General features: G+C 43.9%; 1 protein-coding gene across 1 annotated transcript; it reads right to left on the bottom strand.

Moving 5' to 3' along the window:
* Positions 1-130: 130 nt before the first annotated feature.
* Positions 131-17729, bottom strand: LOC120959532 (segmentation polarity homeobox protein engrailed-like). The gene is made up of 6 exons (XM_040382991.2): positions 16778-17729; positions 15887-16129; positions 12498-12847; positions 9421-9478; positions 2460-2740; positions 131-2336 (listed from the first exon to the last, which is right to left on the bottom strand). Exons 1-6 carry the CDS (start codon positions 17580-17582, stop codon positions 2118-2120), a joined length of 1956 nt encoding a protein of 651 aa, XP_040238925.2. The 5' UTR covers positions 17583-17729; the 3' UTR covers positions 131-2117.
* Between the last annotated feature and the right edge of the window lie 3889 nt (positions 17730-21618).

Genomic DNA, 21618 nt, shown 5'->3' with positions numbered 1-21618 from the left:
CGTGTTGCCAAACATTGTGCATGTGCATTTTGCTGTTTCTGATGTTTAGAAAGGTTTTTCGTATTTAGAAGTTCTGTTGTCTTTAATTTACGGGTAAGCAACATTTTAATCATTAAAAATACCTCTAATTTGTGGTAGAATTCACGGCTTTTGATAGCTTTTGAACTAGTGATGGGTGGGGCGAACTCTACCTACTGAGTCGGAAAGTGACCCAAATCGCTCCTGGTTGTGGATTTGGTTCCAGTAGGTACAGTAGGTTCAATAGGTTCATTACGGCCTATGCGATATCGACACTGTATATTGGATCATTTCATATTGGAACTCGTTGGACCTGCGGGACAGTGAGTCGTATGATTGATCGGAATGTTGTTTCTACAATTCAAACTCTTTTTAGCATAAACAACCAATGGCCACCGTCGGTCTTGTACATGATAACTCGATTGGATTGGATGTATTCGTTCCTCCTCGTTACAAAGACGTGGATCAAACTACGCAAGTAGTGATGGACTCTCTGGAGCTTACGGTATCCACGGTGCCCACGGTTCCGAAACAGCCTCTCGGAGTTGGAGCCTTCCGGAGGATTCTGGAGTTTACACGTGCATGAATCTGCCGGAGTCGTTAGGAATCGGAGCCGAAAAACGAAGAGTACAGTTTGGTTTAGGTTAGATGTTTCTTTTTTCGACTCCGGATAGAACGGAATAGTCGTGCAGCTTGTAAAGCTCCGCTGGGCTGGACATGTTGATCCAGCCCGTAAAGTTTTTTTAGGCCGTCCACAAGCACAGAGAAGACGTGGTAGGCCCAAATTGAGGTGGCAAGATGGCGCGGAGGCGTCTGCCATTAAGGCCGGGTTAACGGATTGTCAGACCAAGGCGCGAGACCTTGAGCGGTTTTGGACACTCCAGACCGCAAAGCGGTTGTAGCACCGGATAAGTAAGTAAGACAGCTCGGATAACAGTTCCAGCCCTCTCCAACTTCAGTGTGAATTCCATTCCGCTCAACTCCGACTCCAGGCGCCTCCGATTCTAATAGAGCTCTGATGGTTTTGGACAGTTGACAGACAGCGTTCTCGTTCCGGCAAACTCCAACTTCGGCCAACTCTGGCCAATTTCAATTCCTGCCTACTGCAACAACGGCCAACTCCACCTCAGACCAATTCCGGTCTACTTTAAGGTCCAGATGACCTACTCCAATAATTTTCGGTAGCGAATTTAAAACGAGCTAAGATTTTGTTGGACATGCCCGGGTCTATACAAGAGCCGGTGCATTTTAAAATTAAAAGACTGGTAATTAAGGGAAATTGTCAACAAGATCTAAAGCTAATGCTTCATACTTACTTACTTACATACTCTTTCATATACAGGCGGTCCCCGAGATACACGGTTAATGGGGACCGAAAACGGCCGCAAAATACCGCGTATCTCGAATTTCCGCGTAAGTCGAATCTCGTGATTTCCAGCTAAAATATCACTAATTTTCGTGTAATTTTGCAAGTAAGGGGTGGTTTTAGTCACTTTATGAATTATTTGATAATATTCTGACTGAATATAACTATTTTAAACCTTTTTAAATAGTTTTTAACATTCGATCAAAACGGAAATTATTTGGCAATTTGCAATTGATGTGTCAAATCAGTACAATTTGCTCAAAGAATTGTCAAATTTAGAAAACCGCGTATCTCCGAATCCGCGTATAAGAGGTACCGTGTATCTCGGGGACCGCCTGTATTTAAGGATACTGTCTATTTCGCAATTTTTAAATTTTGTTTTAAAGCTTTTACACATAATGTACCCTCTGAAGGCCACCTATTCATAGGAGTGTTCGGATGCCATGGATCAATAAAAACAATAAAGGATTAAAGGCCGATATCCCCGTTAAAATAATCAACACAGAAGATAGCACTACCGAAACGGGTTGTCTGTATATATTACACAGGAAAAAAAAACAAAAAGTATTGTGAGCGAGCTTAAATCACCCCCCTCTTGCCCGCACAGCATTACAGATTCACGTATCGATTCACCGAAAACTAAGGTGAACACTGTTGATGCGCCGATGTCTCCACCATCGATAGCTTTTTTTACGCTGGCCTTCCACCAAAACCCAAACGCCTCGACCCTCAATTACGACGACACATTATTTACAATTTTCTTCTGATTTTCCTTGTGCTTTTCCGCCTTCAGGCGCAGATCGACGATGCTGGAGTTTTTGTCGTGCGCCACGCTAAAGCCGGGCAGCGTGGCAATCGCTGCCGCCGCCGCCAATCCACCCGGTCGCGGGACGTACTGGGAAAGGGAGAAAAGGCTCGTCGGAACGGAACCGGAAGAAAGGGCCGCTGCATACTGTATGTGTGTGAGTATGTATGTGCGTGTGTGCGAAAGAGAACGAAAACAGGATCCAGTAGTTGAGAGTTTTACACAACGGAGGGAGCTTTATGATGGAGCAACGTGTGTGTGCCCTCTTACCTGCTGTGCTGCGGCAGATATGAACGCGGAATCGAAGGCAGAAAAGGCAGCAACGGGGAAGGGATGGTTGACGGCAGCCGCTGCAGCCGCCGCAGCTGCCGCCGCCGCCGCCGCTGCTGCTGTGGTAGAGGACGAAGGGGGCAATCCAGACGCGCCCGTACCACTGCCGGGTGGGACACCGCCGGTTCCGGCGCGAAGGGACGGTACGTTAACATACGGCGCTATCCGGCACGGTTCGAGCGGTGTTGTGACCGGTGGGCTGTGGCTCGAAAGGATAATTCCTGGGGAAGAGAGAGAGAGAGAAAGATAGAGAGAGATGTAAACAATGTCCCTTTTTCACTGCCAGCGTTAAACACAGGGGAAAGGTAAAAGATTTATGAAAGGCAAGAATTGAATGATAGCCAACTAAATTCCACTTCCGGGTTCCGGCTGCTTCAACGGCCCACAGTCTGCACAGTCGTTTAGTTGGGTTGGGTGGGGGTAAAGCGAGGAAAACTTGGCTCAATGGAATAGACTAAGGAACCAGAGAAGCTTACTTAAGGAGACATCAACAAACAACAGACAAAACGAGTGACTGAAGTTTGTTTTTAAGATTTACTTTGTTTAATTTATCATAAAAAGTATAACAAAAATATGATAATTAATAATTTTATTATAATGTTTTTTCTTCACTTTTATTTTTCCATTTTCACTTAATTTAAATTCAAATTCTCTAACCATATAATTGAAAATGTTTAAATGTTCGAAGCTTCAATCCATTTTTAAATGAAATTCAAAGGATGCTCCTTACAAAAAACTTAATTTGAAGCTAATCTCCTTTTGCTGCTCAATACCACTACAAGCTCGTGTCATAAATCCGTTAATATTGAACTGATTGTTTAAAGAAAGTTTTAGACATAAATTTTGGGAAAAATTAATTTTGTATTTTCTTTAATAATTTAAAAATCGCTCGTAACGCACTCGTAAATGAAGCTCGTACCCTATACCAATAGCACATAATTTCACTGTTATGAATCATAAATGCAATTATCATACGCCCGATGTAATTTATGTAGGCTGCAAAATAATATTAAAAAAAAAACCTTGAAGATTGTTCACTTTAAAAATTCCGTAAAACCAGAGCAGCGCGCAAGAGCAATTGAACACTCGCCTCCCGAACGAGCGAAATTCTTGCCCAGTGCCTCCTCACAGGGCGATCGGTTCTCGGTTGGTCGGTGCTCTGTCTGTTTTTTTTTTTGGTTCCTTTTCCTCCACCCCTCGTTCCCGTTTTATGATCATTTCTCGCCCTTAACTTTATCTTTCCACTTGATTTGGAATACTGGCTGGTTGTTGGCTGGCGGAGGGTATGATGGACGGTACGGCGGAGCGGGCGGGGAGAAACAGCAGCTAATTCAATTATGTGATTACATTTGATGTAATCCCATAAATCCGGAGACTCCCAGACCCCGGTCCCGTGCCGTCTCTCCCTTCCCAGCCCAGAAAGCCAAGAGATACGCAACAGAGTGCTACCGGTCGGTCGGTCGCGAAGGGTGCAAAGAGGACCGACTGTCTTTGCTTAGTCTGGCCAGCACTTTTCGAAGGGACACACACACACACATGGTTGTGTTGGTTTAGGTGTGAAAAGGAAGGAAAAACAGCACAGAGAAAAGGGAAGGAAAAACGGAACAGGGTCGTCAGACAGTTTATTAAATTATCATTTTGTGTTGTATTTATTGCCGACTCGGCAACGAAACCTTTTTTTTTTTGGAGCGGGAAGGGGAATTATAGCCCCGGAATGCAGGAGCAGCTTGATTTGAAAATAAAATCATCCGTTTTGTCTCGTATCACTGTGAGATCACGGCTCACATCATAGGGTTTAACACAAAAAAAAAAAACAAAAACAAATACAAAAACAAGGCGGCACCAATATCCCTTTTTACGCTGCTGCAGGTGGCGAAAGCATTCCGTTTCATGTTTGGAGGTTTACATTCAAAAACGCGGGAGTAAAAAGGACGGAAATAATACACACACACACACACACACACACACACACAAACCACACTACTAAAAACAGGTCGGTTGCAAATGCACATCACGTCGTCGGCCCTGGGTGACTGTTTGCTTAGAAACAAACCCCCACCAACGGCCCCGTTTGCACAAGCTCTAGCTCAGCCCCTTAAATGGCGCCGGGGATTCGTTTAGTAGGCGATGGAGTTACAGTGCCGTTTGACGGATTCAGTTGCACATTGCTGTGTACAAAGGTGTGTGTGTGTTTGTTGCAGGCTGGAGAAACCAAAGCTCCTCGTACATGCAGTATGTCGCAGCCCAACCGCCATCACTAAGCACAAAGCGGCTTAAAATTGGTGGTTTTGTCGAGTCAGTAAATCGACGTCCCAGTCGAACGTGTGCGCCGCTAGCTGTAATTTGTCATCCCCCCCAAACATGGCGACTTCTACGACACGGCAAACTGTGGGTGGGGGTTCGTCGCTTCCATCCCGGGAAAGGTACAGTATAGGTGCATAATTTAAATTTGCATGTATTATTTTCCCGGTCCGGAGCTCAGTGAATGTTTACACTCTGTTTGTCTGCCAATTTGGCTGTGCAAACACACACACACACAGTGGGAGCTTCCCTTTTTAGCTTCCCCGTCCGCGGCTGGTTGGCACGATTTTTCCCAATGCCTGCTCGGATGTTGAACTCGACGCACACCGCTGCACAAGCTAATTTGCTCTCGGAACCCGGGGTAGGCCATGGAGGGGGCTGGGAGGTTCCGGGATTCGATGAGCCTTTCCGCTGCTTTGAATGCACAAAACGTGACGTCGGTGGTTTGTTTGCGTACGGGTACCAATCTAAACAGCGGGGACCCCCCAGAGCATTTTCAGGACGAAATGGCCTGTTTTGGAGTTGTTTTTGTTGCCTTTGCGTTGAGAATTGAACGAACGATTCCGAACAAAAACTGTGCTAACGAGGAAATGTGAACCAGTTTCATTAGTTCGCTGGCCCGTGTGCCTTGTTTTCATGGTGTATTTTGTGTGGAAGGTACACATTTAAGTTTAGTTTTTTGAAACGTTAGTAGCAAGGCTATTTAAATAGTGGTGTGGATGAGTATTGAGTTAGTACCACTTGTTTTACAATAGATGGCGCCTCATGTCACTAGTATTGCCGTTGAAGGTAGTGAATGATGATTATACAGTGAACCCTCTCTTATTTGACACTTCTCCAATTTGAAAAACCTCTCTTATTTGAACATTTTCCACAGTCCCTTCATTTCTAGTACATTTTTGTCCGTCTAATTTGGAAAACCTCTGAAATCTGTATCCCTCTTATTTGTGTATGGTGTTGCCATGGTTATTGAATGATGTATGCTCAAATTGGCAATCGTGTTCACAGTTTCCTATAACAACAGTTAAGGCTGAATACTAAATGTTCTGTCTCTTTCTTGTTTGTATGGACCTTTCATTCACTTTCAACCTCTGTAATTTGAAAACCCCTCTTATTCGACAGTCCCATCGTCTCTCAAAACTGACTGTATAATAAAAGTTGATTCAAGTTGACTGTATAATAAAAGAATTAGTGTAGTATTAGCTACTGAAGAGTCATATCTCCACCAAAATAGTCTTATGATATCATAATACAGTAAGTGCTACAGTTTTATGGGTTGACAATTTTAATAAAAAAGGAGAAAATTCTAAAAGGTAAATTTTTTTTTATCTAATATTATCAAATAATTTAGGCTCAAATTAGAAAAAAGGTATTTTATATCTTTAAATTAAAAACAATATGCATTCCTTAAGGCCGGAGTACATTGTCCGTACACGCTAGTGTAATTTCGATTTTCACTAGCGCATCCGGCGGCGGCTGACCGAAGCATTTTGCCAAACAATTTGGAGCCGCTTCAGAAAATATTTTATTGTTCCATGTGTTTTTACTTAATCTGCACTGAAAAAGCTTTGTAATTTATAGATAAATATATTGTGCAAGTATATCAGCTATTTTTGCATCATAAAACGGTGAAAAAAACTACAGTAGAACGTCGATTATCCGGGGGCGGATTAACCGGCGGGCGGCTTAACCGTGCGCATAAATGTGACAGCTGCTTAAACGTACAGCGAACATTTGCAGCGATAGTCAAGTGGGCAACCAGATTTTTGTGTAGCTCTGAGGTGTCTAAAGGTATTTTCGAAATTCATTTTTGTTCATTAACAGTTGATAAACCTGTAGTTATTGATTAAAATAATATTTTAATAACGATTAATCGATTTATTCAAGTTGGATTAATCATAAAACTAATCAAAAACTAGTAATATAATAATTTTTAGATGAAAATGACATTTCTTGGACCATTATCCGTGCAAATCGATTAACCGGCAACCGTCCGGTCCCGAGCTGCCCGGATAATCGACGTTCTACTGTACTTAATTTTGAAATCCGGTACGACCATTCCTTCGATGACCAAAAAAAAGCTTCCATCAGCCGCCGCCAGATGCGCTAGTGAAAATCTAAATTACACTAGCGAGTACGGACAATGTACCCTGGCCTTTATAAAATGCATCGAACCGCATCGCTCTGTGTGCAAACCAGCAAATAGGGCTTCAACACATGCTTTCTAGCGAATTGCTTCCTGAGCGAATTGCTTTACTTATCGCGCGTGACGCTAAGTCGAATCTATTTTTCACCAGCCTCACTCCCACTCACACTCTTGTGGCGTCCGTCTTGCGTAAAGCGCAAAGCGAGCAACGCGACTGGCACTGTAGCGAAATTCATCCCATTCGGTGTGTGTCCGTGTATGTGGCTGTGCCAAGCTAGGATACACGTTCCAGGATACTATTCCCAGGACACTTATTCCCAGTGCAATAAATTACAGTTTTTGTCCCTTCGTTCATCATTGTCTCGTACACTTCGTCCTGGTTTTGTGGAACGAGCAAACCAGTAAGTGTGAGTCAAGTGTTCTTGTTTCGGGTGCGGTTTCAGTGCCAAGGACTATGCTTACACACACACACACGCACAGCAGTGTTGGACAAAATAATTGTTTCAAGTTTCAGCGATTTGTTTCGATTTGTGCCGCTGGTTGTCGCTCTCTCGCGCATTCGAAATGGAATAGGGAGAAATCGGATACAAATCAGGGGTTAAACGAAACGGCTTTCCCTTTATTTTGCACCCTTCTGCACAGACAATTGAGGTTGTTGTTTGTTTCTCTTCACCTCTCTCTTTCTATCTCTCTCTCTCTCTCTCTCTCTCTCTCTCTCTCTCTCTCTCTCTCTCTCTCTCTCTCTCCCAGGAACAAACAAATGGTGGGTGGTGGTGTAAAAGCCATGTTTATCGGATAATTGAGTGTTTATGCTGTGATTGAAGCGACGAATTCAATAACATTAATTGACTTTAGCACCATCCGGCCGCTTACACCGTGAAACAATCGGGCTGTGCTTTGGGGACGAAGATTCTTCCCATGCCAAAGGGCCGATATTCATCACGTCAATTGTGGTACTCCTCTTCCCCGAGGTACCGCTCTTAAATCTCACGTACAAATTCAGTTGGTACTTTGCAAACTCAGAAGGAAAACGCAACGATTTTAACGGTGGTTTGCATGAGTAATTTCATTAAATCGCTACAATCTAATTAATGTTTGTCTAAAAACACCACCATCACCACCACCAACAGTCGTTCACCGTATGCTTGTTGTGTGGTAGCATTTTAAACTGCACGCCGTCCTTAACAAAACTCGCCACGCCACGAGGGTGAAACGGGTCGTCAGCGTGTGCAAATGCAAATTCAATACATTTTTCATAAACGACCGAATTAAATTAGAAGCCAAATTGATGACAGTCTCCTACGGGGCGGCATAAATAATGACCTCGGTTTTTTGGGGCTACGGCTAAAGCGAGATGCATGAGGGCAGAAGATGAAGGAAAAGGACATAGCCGCATGTGTGTGTCTGTGTGTTCTTTTAAGTTGCGCAACATATGCGCAGACTCAATGTGGCACTTGCTTGAAGAATCCTTTTTTTTGGCTTCGATTCACCACCCTATCGACCGGTTTTCTCACATGGTCAATAAAAATGACCATCGATTCGGCACGGGCGTGGGAAACATTGCTGAGGCATTGGTGAGTGTCTTTTCCAACTCGAAAGCGCACCACACGCCCTGCTGGGCGCATGGGAGGTTTATATTCCGAAATAGGGTTTGACGTGCTCGTGTCCTCCTTTCCCTCGTTGTGTTTGGTGTGCCGAATCATTTGAATGTGGAAATTCCACCCCCAAACAGAACAGAGCGCATTACTTTACAGGCAGCGAGGATCGAGGAGCGGCAACAATATTGCTCACTGCACGAGGACATAAACATAAATCAGAATATAAATTATTTGATCAAATCGAATCCTCTCCAGCGCCCTCTCCCATAATCTCTCAGAGTGTCGCTGCATACGCTGGATGGGCGGGGCAGGGTTAAAATTTCTTCTATTCAATAAATATAAATACTGATCATAAAAACACGCACCCGTTCGCGTTCAATTTTAATGCGCACATATGCGCAACCAGGGTAAGAGAGAGAGAGAGACACCAAGAGAGCTGACACAAGGTGGGGGATTTTGTGATAAATTTTCCAATCGGCTGAAAAGCTGTGGAAATTAACATCAAACCCCGTGTTGGCCGTGCGGCAGATTGTGCTTCGATTCGGTTCGATGATCGATTGTAAAGGCCCGGAGATGGTGGGAAACCGGGACAATCGAGGAATATTGCAATCGGTTGCATCGAATGCATAATTTATAAGGCTGCATGTGTGTGTGCATGTGTACGCTGTACGAGAGACTACGTGAAATAAATGGCCAATTAGAAGTTAATGTGGAACATTGGACATTGCTGGACAAAATGGGGATTGTTGTTCGTTGTGAAGTCGAAGCGCCATTTTATGATTTTATAATGGAAATTATAGTATTTTTGGTGCTGACTACATGAAGAAGGACTTGTTTTTCCATTCTTAAAACTCACCTTTATGCATTTGATTCTCGTGCTTGCGGCACTTTGCCCGTCTGTTTTGGAACCAAACCTGTTTGGGAGGGAAGAAAATTGGGAGAGAAAAAATGGAACAATAAATAAGCAACTCCAAAACTGCAACAAAACTGCAAACTAAAGCGTTTATTATGATGAGTAATGGCAGCACACGGAACTACGTTTGCTTGATTACACTTTCGGCATCGTGGCACCGTTCCATTCCCTTCTTGACCCGCATCTCCGCATCTCCGTAATCTATTGGGAGTGAAACTTTCATCGAAGAAACGGGGGAACACAAAATCACTGCTAAGATCATCTGACGGACAACTACAATGATACTTTCTCTTACATTCTCTATCTCTCCCTTTGTGTGTGTGTGTGGAATTGTTTTCTTTTGGTCGAAAAATTCAATTAACGCCACATTGCTTTTGCAACCGGTCTGATGGCTATCATAAATCCCGTCCACAGTCCGCTACTGCTGTGTCCAGCTGTACTGCACATCCTGCAACTCAACCCCGTTTAATGAAATCCGGGACAGACAAACGGGGGATTGGCAGGGACTGAGGCAAAATTATGATTCCCGCCGGTCCATAACTCACGGCTAATTTAACGGCCATCTTGAGCGAAATTGATATAAATAGCGAGTGAGGAGTAGCTCCGGGGGAAAAGGATAGGCTGCAGGGGTCGAAATGGACTATAACGGGGTTGACAACAACTTGTGTTTTGGTAGTGCTGGCACTACAACCAAACATGCCTAAGATGACTCGCATCGCCTGTTGGATGACGCCACCACCTACAACAGCGTAATGGAAACCCCATTAAGCGGGTGAGTGGTTTGACCAGTACCGAAAGACCGATTGCCTCATCACTGAACCATAAATAACCTATTGAATGTCAATTTTTAAATGCTACTAACAAAAATCACTTCGCACAACATTCAATCAGCTCCTTTCTTACCGAAACCGCTATCGATTAGCTCTCCCTCTTGCTCTGAAGGGATCGAAACAAACGGCACGGTCTTAAGAAAGAGCGAAACCAAAAAAGAAAACAAGGAAAGCCAATCAATTAGTGGAAAATTAATGTCCGATTTACGCAACGTAACAAATTCGCCAGCTAATGGTGAGCAAATTAATTTAATTAAATGCCACTTTTTCCACAGAACCCCTGTCTTTCGCACACAAACAAGTACACAGTAACACAGGCACATTACCACAAACTCCAAACATCTTTATCGGTGCGATTGATCGAAGTGCGATAAACAAAAAGTTGCAGAAGTATTGCGCGACCACGCCGTGGTGTGGGGCTAATGGAGGCGCCCAGCGTTGGATCGTAGCATGCTTTGGATGTGGAGTTTTGTTTGAATCTGACTTATCATTAAGGGACTGGTTGAGCTATGTTAAAGCTGACACATACTAGAAAGGAATGATTTCTTGAACTTCTTTTAATAGATAACAGATAAAAGGTGTAAAACAAAACCTTTAAAAAGAAGAAACGAGCTCTAAGAAATGCTTAACAATTTACTAAACGCATTTAAAGTTAGGACGCCTAAAGCTATGCAATCTACACGACACGAATGTGTGCAAACTAGTAATGGGTAAGGTAGTGTAAGAATCAAGAGTCAGCTCCAATCCGACTGCTACCATTTCGGATCCGACTCCGGAAGGTAGGTCCTCCCAGCATTATTCGGAGTCGTCCGCAATCGTCTGAAGCAGTCCGCAGTTGTTCGGAATCATCCAGAGTCGTCCAGAGTCGGAGTCGTCTGGAGTCATCCGGAGTCGTCCAGAGTCGTCCGGAATCATCCAGAGTTTTCCAGAGTTATAGTCGTAGTCATCCGGGTCGGTGTTGTTCGGAGTCGTTTGGAGTCGTCCGGAGACGTGCGGAATCACCCAGAGTATTCCAGAGTCGTAGTCGTAGTCATCCGGTGTCGTCCGGGTTGGTGTTGATGGACTCCGGAAGACTCCAGACAACCTCAGACGACCTCAGACGACTCCAGACACCGACCCAGGCGACCGGATGACCGAATCCGGATGACTCCGGCCGACTCCGAACTCGGAACTAATGGTTCCCATTTTGCAGGAGTCGGCATCGAACTAACAATGGGATCCTTTCCGTTTTAAGTTGGTAGGCTGAAATTTCAGCCTGTCAGCTGTTTGCATTGTATAGCAGTTTTCGAGCAGTTATCTAAGTGGGTATAATATACAGGTGGGCTTATCACAAGGTGTATGAATTTAGAAGACTGATTTTTATCGCTTCTGCTTCTGAATAACGATTTTAAAACTGTTTTATGTCGTCAAGCCTCCAAAAAGTTTGTTTGAGGAAAAGTTTTAACCCATCCTGTCAAAAAGTGATATTAAAATTTGGTTATAAAAAACATGCTAAGAGGTCACTTGGACTACATACACTTTGATTCTGGATTCTATCACCTGATCTCTTTAATGTACCTTGGGATAAATGTGAACACCCGCTTGTTTTGCCATTTTTCGAGCAGGTACCCGAATCTTATTCTCGCTTTGAGGCTAGAATAATCTAGACTGCAAATAGCAAGCTAGTTTTGTGTGTGGTTTTGCATGGTGTGTTTACATGATTTCAGCCTCCAACTGTCAAACTTCATACAATAAACTGACCAGAATCGTGAAGGGCCCCAATAGTCGGAGTTGGATCGAAGTCTTGGGTGCGCTCCAGAGAGCACATCACTAGTGCAAACCCTTCTAGGTGTTATTGAATGTCGATAAATGTATCCTTGGTACAATAAAAACCCTGAATTTCCCTTCCCACTAAGCCAATTTTATGCATCCCCAAATAACGTATGCACCGTAAACCACCTAGAATTCGATAATTCAAATTATGTTACAGTCTGTGGCGTCCAAAATCGCTTCGCACCTTCCCGCACCATTTGCTCAAATGAAAAAAAAAAACTCCTTTTAAATATAATCGTAACCACCCGGCCCGGGGACCCACAGGCAGTAGTAATCCTTTCAATTTGCCTAAGTGATTTTGCCACCCGAACTGTTGGTGAGGAACTGTTTTTTTTCTCTCTCTCTCTTTCTCTCCTTCCTATACCCTTCCTTACATACCTGCACCCTTGCCTCGCTCAGTCCCAACCGCTGGCTTAGCTCTTCCCGCATAAATGCATCCGGATAGTGCGTCTCCTCGAACAGCCGCTCGAGCTCGTTCAGCTGCTCGAGCGTAAAGTTCGTTCGCGACCGGCGCTGCTTGTTGTTCGACAGGGCGGACAGTGGACCGTGCCCGTTCGCGACGTGGGCCGACGATTCGGGTGGATGTTTCAGCCGGTCCTCGGCCGTCGGGGGAGCCGGTGGTGGTGGTGGTGGTGGTGCTGAGTCCGATCGTGTCCCATCGGCCGATGAGGATGGATCGTCCTGTTCGGGTGAGAGTGACTGCTGGCGGGGTGCCGAAATGCGCGCTTCTGAGGAAGAGAAAACGTTCAAACAGATCACAGATTATCGGTTGTTACGGTGGAACAATTATTCTTCGTTGAAATTTGAGGAAAAGAAATGATTAATAATGTTGAGGAGCTTCATCAGCCAGAGATCATGCTTTGTGGTACGCACTTCTTTTCGTGTGAGGCACATCATTTATCAGCATTTGAAGTTGACGAAAAAGGGCATTACTTTGACTGAATTATTGTAATTTAATTAATGGTTCTCTACATCGGGTGCAATAGCACACATTTGCTATAAGCATTGCATACTGTTAGGCGCTTCAGCCGAACCAAAACTAAAACAGAGTCAATAAAAACACACTAAAAACGGAAGTTCCTTGACCACGAAACGGTAATGGTGATAGTACCAGCCGACAGGGTCCCCTTCCACGCGTAACCCTGCCGCCCTTGAGTTCACGCTCAATCCACATAAACAAGGCTAAATTTAATCAAACCTTTCAACCTCCCTATTCTCGAACGCACCTCAATCACCTCGGAGCAAAGGCCCGGCTCTTCCTCTACCGAGCGGGAGTTGGCCGAGATTAAACTCCCTTACACCACTGTTTCAAACGTTCTATCCTTCAACGCTGTACGCCCTATCGAACAACGACTCCGTACCGTTTTTCCCGCCCGTGTTTTACACGCGCAAACGAGCCGCCGAACCAGCAGAGCGCAACCACTCGCCCCACTCACCCCTCAGTTCGCATCGCCTCGCCCTAGTCCAATCTTTTATTCATGATTATTTGTAATGCAATTTATATCAATTTAACACAATAATAGTCTAAAGTTTGTGTACCGGGGCGCTCGGGCGCTCCGACGACGGCGGGCCGGTTCGTGGCTTTACAACTTTTCACGGGGTTGAGCAAAAGATGAACTTCCACACCGACGTTCGCACGCCGGACACACCGATGAAGTACGGTTATTTTGTGCGCGCAAAACTTAATAACAAACTTGCCTGCCTGAAATTATGGAGTGGTGGCATGGCAGCTGGAAGCCTTACGCTAAGGATGGTAATGTTTCAAGATGTTATGGGTGGTTGGCTTTTTTTGTTGCTTTTCTCGAGCAGCAGGTAAATGTACCTCAAACGGCGTGCAGTGCGTTATCTTTTACCACTTAAGGTTTTTATTGTTCAGTACTTCCTTTTCTTCTGTTGCTTCTCTTAGAACAGTGGTAGTGGTGGGTGATGTGATTTAAAAGAGCAAACTAATGATACACAGCATCGGCAAAGGCAAAGGCAAAGGTTGGAGTAATGGGCCGGCGAGTAATGGTGTTGCGATTGTTATTACATTTTGCAACCCATGGTGAATGTTCTGGTGGTGGCTGCATACAAGGCTGGTGCTGGTTTTGTACTGATTTTCCGTTTGTAAAACGATCATACCCCGCCGCACACAGGACACAAGCGTGGTGGTAATGAGTTTTCCGATGCCGATTGCGTGTGGAGTTCGTTTGGAGTGTGTCAGAGAGAGGGAAAGGAATGGAAGAGAAGCACAATTTTTCCGCGATGCAATTGCTGTAGCACAGATAACAGTTTGCCAGGGGAGAGTTATGTATTGAGTGTGTTGCAGATAAATTTAATCTACGCACCATGGGGATACTTAGTGATAGAGAAAGAGAGTAATTGTACTTTAATGGGGAAAATATCTTTTTATTACAAATTGTTTGGTGTAAATAGGGACAAGGGCTGCACAATTGGAGACTTTTTATGAGAAGAAATAATGTAAATGACCTTTTCGCAATGAAACAGGACAAAAAATAGCTATTAAACGTGATTAATTTTCAAAATATGAACTTTAAAGACTTGTTTCTGGTTCGGTATTTGATTGAAATTGAATATTTTAATGCTGAAATTGAAGTCTCCAAATCAACACGATCTGAATAGTGTCTTATAAATGCCATTTGCCCTAAGTGCTACATATAAATTGATAGACCGATAAATTGAATCAAACGATCCAACACCGAAACCATTTAATTCAACCATTTAACAAGCTTTACAAAGGCGGCAACATTTGGCAAACGAGTTGCTCATAATCTGGAAACGGGTTCTATGCTATGCTTCTTCAATCACTGCTAATCCCACCAAAACCCAACCCATCACCTTCCCCGTCTCGAACGGGTAAGGAAAATCTTGAAGAAAACAACCATTTAATTAAGTCATCTTCCTTACGGCACAACCAATTAATTAATTAACACGCAAACGCGACCCGATAGCACGTTGCTGCACGACTCTCTACCTCGCTCTGTCTCTATGTCTGTCTGTCTCTGTACCTTTCTCTCTTTCATTTTAACTAACTAGCGCTCGAAATGATCATTTCTTGTTTGCCCCCCGTTTAGCGCAGTGTAAATCCTTCCCATCCGGGAAGGATTGGCTTTAGATGGATAATGAAATGTAAATACTTTGTACAAGACATGGCCCTGTCGCGGTAAAGACAACTTAAAAGCGTGCACGAAAGATGTTAAAGAGCTGCTAGGAAGAGGTTATAAGCATGGCGGCGAACACCACCAACTCCTTACTGCCACAGTGAGCGTATCCCAGTCACGGCACCAGGCACCTCAAACACGGAGAATTAATGGTGCAAAATTAAGCGAATTGACAGCAGCGACTTTACCGAAGCAGAGTTCGTTACGTTGCTGCTGCTGCGACGTGGTTGTCTGCCCTGTCTGCTTCGAATGCTAATTAATAGACAACGACTTCCCCTTCTCGCTGCACGGCCCTTCCGCATTAGCTCTTTCCCGTTGGGCTGCTGGATTAATGCGCAAAGGCTTTTACTGTGATCGTTTGGTAAAATATTACTGTGTCCCTTTTTTTGTTAGCTGTTCCCATCTTATCCGCGCCGTGCGCAACCCTTTTTTGTATTGCAAGAGGTTAATTTATTTGATTACTTTCTTATACTCTCGGTGGGGCGATAGGGATAGGTATGGTAAGGGCAAAACTGTTTCAACTTTCTTACCCACGGAAAGAGGATGTTAAATAATTATCTGTCCCTGTTTTTGTTCGGTTTTTTTCACACCAGAAAGGAGACCTACCTGTGTCAGATTCACCGTCGGTACCGGGAACGGTTGTGCTGTTTGTGCCGCTGCCTATCGATCCTACTACCCCCGAGTAGTGGTGATTGTTGATGAGATCGACACTTTGCTTGAGCAGCTCGGAGGCTGGTTTGGGGCGTACCACCTGCAGCCCGGCGGGATCGTATCCGTGGGCCTGCTTGGGTGGCCCGGTTTCGCTTTCCGAGCGCACGAGATTTAAGGCAACGTCATCTTTGGTTTTGTCTGGGAATTAGTGTACAGATTGGTGGTATACATTACATTATCTAGTGCTTGAAGTTATTTTTTAAATTAAATTAATCTAAAACTACGCATTTGTTATAGTTTGAGATAGAAATAGATTGTTGATAGACAATATCATTCTGAATAAACGATTAAAAAGTTTTTGTAACGTATGTTTGTATACTTTTAGGCTCATAGCATAACAGCTTACAGCCTGCAAGTATGCATTCTTCAGCTGGGTTTTTTTTAAATAATTTGTAGTTTGAAAATTCACAATCTTAAACACTGGTATCTAACAACATTGCGCCTTAAGGTATGCAATCTTATACGTAAAATGTTTAGTGACTTTCAGCCTGAAGATATGCAATCTAAACTACTAAATCCATAATAACTTTGAACCCTGGGGGTATGCAATCTCAAAAGAAGATGTCTAATATTTGTCAGCCTGAATTTATGCATTCTTAAACATAGATGTCTAATAATAATAATTAATAACAAAATGCATCATAACTTTTATCCTAAAAGTATGCAATCTATAGCACAATGTCACGCTCTATGTACCTCATCTGTGAAATTATTTTTCAGTAGTCTAAAACTATTCAATTTTACGCTATAACCCGTACCAAACGGTAGAGTTAAACACTCTCTTACCTTCCTTCTTCTCATCAACCAGATCAGCAATCAGCCAATTACGGGGGACGTGTCGCTTGTGAATAGTTTTACCATTTCCACCCTCATTCCCATCACTCCCGACACTTCGCTTGCCAGCCTCTCCAGCCTGTCCTCCTTTACGTACACCAGCTTCATCCGTTTCACTCGATAAAGAACACTCCTGCACCGAGCCCTCCTCACCCACTCGCGACCTCTTATTGTCAAATTTGCGTATAACACTAATTTCATTACGATTCGTTACACCTTTCTCATTATTGTTCGGGCCGGTTAGCAGCATGAGCGAGTGCTCTACCGTCCCCTTGTTGTGAGTTGGCTCACCCACTGCCGTCACTTCACCGCCGGAACCACTTAACACAACCGTCGGCTTGAGCGAGATAGAGCTTTGGAGGGTACAACCTTCCGGCACAACCACACTTCCGCTGCCTGCATTACTGTACGAAAGATCGGTAATTTCTATGTCGATCGTTTCCTCGTCCTCGTTCGTTGGCTCTTCGCGGGTTGCTTCGCTGTCGCCCGGTGGTAGCCCGTTCGATCGTAGTGGATGCAGTGCCGGACCTAGCCGATGATGGTGCGATACCTCGAGCGAGTGAGAATGAATTTCATCCTCCAGATCACCGCCGAGGCTGCTGCTTGTGTTGGACAGCAGGTCCGAGTCGGACCCGGTCCGAGTGCCATAATCGGGGTGTGAAATCGGCCCGGCGCTGGCCGTCATGTTGAGCAGGTCCAGCACGCGACTGTTGTTGAAATCGAACGATTTCGTCACGAAATGAGCCAACTGTTCCATGCTGCCGGCGGCACCAGTTGTCCGTTGCAAGGGAGCAGCTGTGGTGGTTATGGTTCCGTGTAAAAGGTTATTTTTGATCGAGCTCAGTATTAAAGGAGTAACTGGAAAAAGGGAATAAATAAATCATCCGTTAGTCCAGCAATTTCTCAGGAAAATCAAACAGAACCTTTCGCAAGAACCGAAAGCGAGCCTATAAAAAGCAAATAAAATGATTCATTTCGATTGAACATCTCAAACACACGGCTGCCGATGTGGGAAAAATCGACACTAACTTAATTATCGTCGCTCTTCATCGACCGTCGTCGGGCAGGTTGAAATGCTGGGCAGCGTGGGCTTAAAGTAGCTGCTAGAAAAATGGATTCCAAGGGCGAAACAGATTTTGGGCTGGCGCGTGCCACAAAACACGCTCACTGCACCTGGGGAATCGTGTGTGTGTCGCTGGAATTGTTTTGCTTTATTGATTTTCTAGTGCTTTGATCAATTATCGTCATCGATAGAGAGTGAATCCGTGAACAAAGCGTGACCGCGTTGTAGGCAGGTTAAGGTAGTCCAGCGAACGATTTTCACTTTTTTGCAACTCATGTTGCTTTATTGAATTCAATCGAATAATCAGTGAACGGCTAAAATATAATTTCAATTTATCAATCACCGAATTCACAATCAAATTAAATGAAATTGTATAAGAAAATGAGCTAATGTAACTTAAAAAGTGTACTTTTGCTGTGAGAATTGCCTATATTCAGGCGTTAAACATACAAAACACTTTGTTATATTATTAAACATGTTGCTAAAAGGTATGTAATGTACATTTCAGTATCTTTGTGTCAATCGAAAACGAATCGTTTAGTTTGCTTCCTATACCCGCATGTTGGTACGCCTAAAGTTATGCAATTTGCTTCACAAAATCGACGTTTTAATGTTATTTCGCGTATAGGTAGTAGAAATCAAGAAACAAAACGCTTTTTTTCAATCCATTTTGCTTACTTATCACACATTATTTCGTTTAGCACATTACGTAGCATTAAACACTTAGTTTTTTTTCTGGTTAAAACAATCCAAAGCAATTTTTTTAGGTACAACTATCAGCATCAATATTGCATGTTTTCTTTTCCATTTTTGTTTTACACCAAACTAGTCAATCACAATCTGCAAGCTGTGAACATTGTTTGAAATGGGAAAACTTTTCACATTCGTTTGTTTGCGTTCCACTGCATCACTATCCGTATGGTTGCTTTTTCTGCTCTTGGGCCACACTTGCAATAATTTTTGCCACAGCACACAATATTGCACCAAAAACCCAGGCTGCAGCAATATTTTAGCCAACCACCACTAGAGGGTCATTTAAGCTTCCTTTTTGCCCTTTTCCTTGGTTGTCACACAAGCTTCAGCTCACTGGTGGAGTTTCTTTTCGTATCTTTATTCCTTTGCCCACGCTTCACGACTCAAACATTCACTTGTGACTGAGATGAAAATGCACCTTGGAACAGTGGAAGGAAAAAACAGGTCCTACCGGAACGACCCCCAAACGGATAATAAACCGATAGCTCATCATGGGTGTGCATCTTTCCTTTCGGGCGGGTGTGCGTTTTGCTGTGGATGCTGCTTCCGTGGACACATCCACCTACCGTTCTCCCTATCTCGCTGATGATAATGCTGCCGTTTTCCCTCGCGCGCATGAGTACGAGTGAGACGAGCGCTTTTCGGTGGCGCAAATCACACACACACAAGGGGGAATGTGCGCGCGTGTGTGAGTGCGTGTAACTGGGGGAGTGTGCTTTTAACACGTTCGCTCAATTGCATGTTTGTCCAATGATTATCGTAATAATAAAAAGTAATCAAATTGAGTGCGGTGTCGTCACCGAGTGGGCGCGGGTGCGCGCGCGCTCTCGCTCCATCCATCCACACGCGTTTGGCCCGCGGGCCAGCATCTGACATCTTGAGGAAGCCGTGAAGGAAATGTACCGTGACTGTGCCCGTGCCCGAGTTGGTTTGGGGCACGCGTAGTTGACAGTGAGGCGGCGTCCGGCCCAATCGCGGCCCAGGCGGTGGTGGTTGCGGATGCTGGTGATGGTGAAAGGAGATGCTTAATCGTCCGTGAGGGCTATATTTCGACTTAATAGAGCGATTTTCTATCGATAGAGGTAGCGCGTGTGCGGCGGTTGCTGGAGGTAGGGCCAGAAGTTCACGGCTTAAGCGGTATTAAAATGTAGCTGGATGGCTCGTTGGGCAGGAGCTGTGTGGGAAGGGGGAAATAGGGGGCATACTGTGGCAAAGGCAGCGAAAGCAAAGATGGTGGCAAATTTAATCACTGTTGATAGGATAATTTTATTGCTCGTGTTCAATTTGCTCGGGACGTCTTGTTTATCTTGTTTGCGTACGCTTTGATCCCTTTGATTGTCCAATTAGTGTAAAGTGTTGCTTTAATATCGATTTAAGCTTGTTTGTAAAGGTATTATGAGTATTTGAATAATTTATTAAAATCGCAAAAATTGACTTTTTTCAGACTGTTTCAGACTTTCAGAAGGCATTTTTTAATCTCATGTTTAATGTAGAATTTATATTATTTATATGGCTTATAAAACATGCACTGTGAATTATTTTAATTCAAACTTAAATGACAATCATCTATAATTGAACTTAAAATTACGAATTTTCCGCTATTTTGTCATCGCATATTGGCTACAGCGAACATCTGCACCGTATGAAATCGGCAACGGCAATGCTTCGAACTGCAATCCCACAATACACCAACGACCAGGCGCATCCATGCTGGGAGGGGAGTTTTCTCCACTGCGCATGCGCTGAGCAACGCAACGCGAACGCCACTACAAAGGACGCCATTACGAATGATGCTTTAGTGCTTCCGATTGGTCATCTACGGGGCCCCGATCGGAAGGGGTGGAGCCAACGCGTACGTGTATGTGGAAAATGTGTGCACCACCGAGTGCGTGCACGTGCCGGCACTGCTTGCTTGGAAAGCACTTGGAAGCAATTACCACCGGTCGAACTCATTCCATCAGATTAAAGGGCGGCAGAAAGGGAGTGGAATTGTTCAGCCACCACTCAGCCTGATCTAAACCCCGTTGTGCCGGTGATAACAGTGATAATAATCGTCAAATGTTTAGTCAGCTTTCTTTGCCGCTGCTGCTTCTTCTGCTGTTGCTTTCCGTTCAGCTCCCCAAAACAGAAGCAACAATGCCAACTGTGATGATTGTTTTTTTCTTCTGAAAACTTCCCCACACACACTCTCTCTCTCTCTCACACACTCTCTCGCTCTCTCTCTCGCTCTCTCCCCTTGGTTGATTTTGTTGGGGAGTCAGGGAGACCCATCCGCTTGGTGGCTGGGTGTCGATGACAAAGCGTTCGCATTTCGGTTCGGGCGTCTCGCGTCCTGCTCGCTCATTCGATTACGTTCGTCCCTTTGGCTTCATACCATGGCGACGTGGTGCTTTTAATCCCCACGAGAGCTGTTGAGAGAGAGCGGTACGGTACGGTAAGCGAAGGGAGATGGGCCAAAACAAATTGGTGCGAGGTAAATAAAATGTAAAAAGATTTGTCCCTAATGGATTTCAAATGCCTTTTATGATTATTGATATTGTTATGGGTGTTATGGGTGCTTCATTGGTAGAGCAGTTTTCTTCTTTTTTTTTCGCTCTCGCTGTTTATTCGATTTACTGCTTTTTGTAGCAAAAATAAAAGGAAAATAAAACTAGTATAGAGCGCCTGGTAGGTGCAGATACACAACAGTGTGCTACTTAGCAGACTAATACGCTACATATTTCATTAATTTAAACAGTATTTTTGCAGTTTTCTCCATTTTTTTAAAATAATTTCTTATCATTTTTGGTCCACAAAGTTGTTTAAATAGTTTCATGCCTTTAAGGTTGTTTTAACTTTTTTGTGCAATTTTATTCCTTTTGTTTTTTTGTTATCCAATCTATTACTCATTTATTTTCTTATTTATTAGTACATCTTTTTAACTTCTTTTAAGTTTTTCAATTGTTTAAAAATCATTTATATGCCTCTTTTGACTTTT

This window comes from Anopheles coluzzii, chromosome 3 (assembly GCF_943734685.1).
Source record: "Anopheles coluzzii chromosome 3, AcolN3, whole genome shotgun sequence".
Lineage (NCBI taxonomy): Eukaryota > Metazoa > Arthropoda > Insecta > Diptera > Culicidae > Anopheles > Anopheles coluzzii.
Note: the sequence above shows the minus strand (reverse complement) of the source record. Positions and strands in the feature narration are given on the sequence as shown.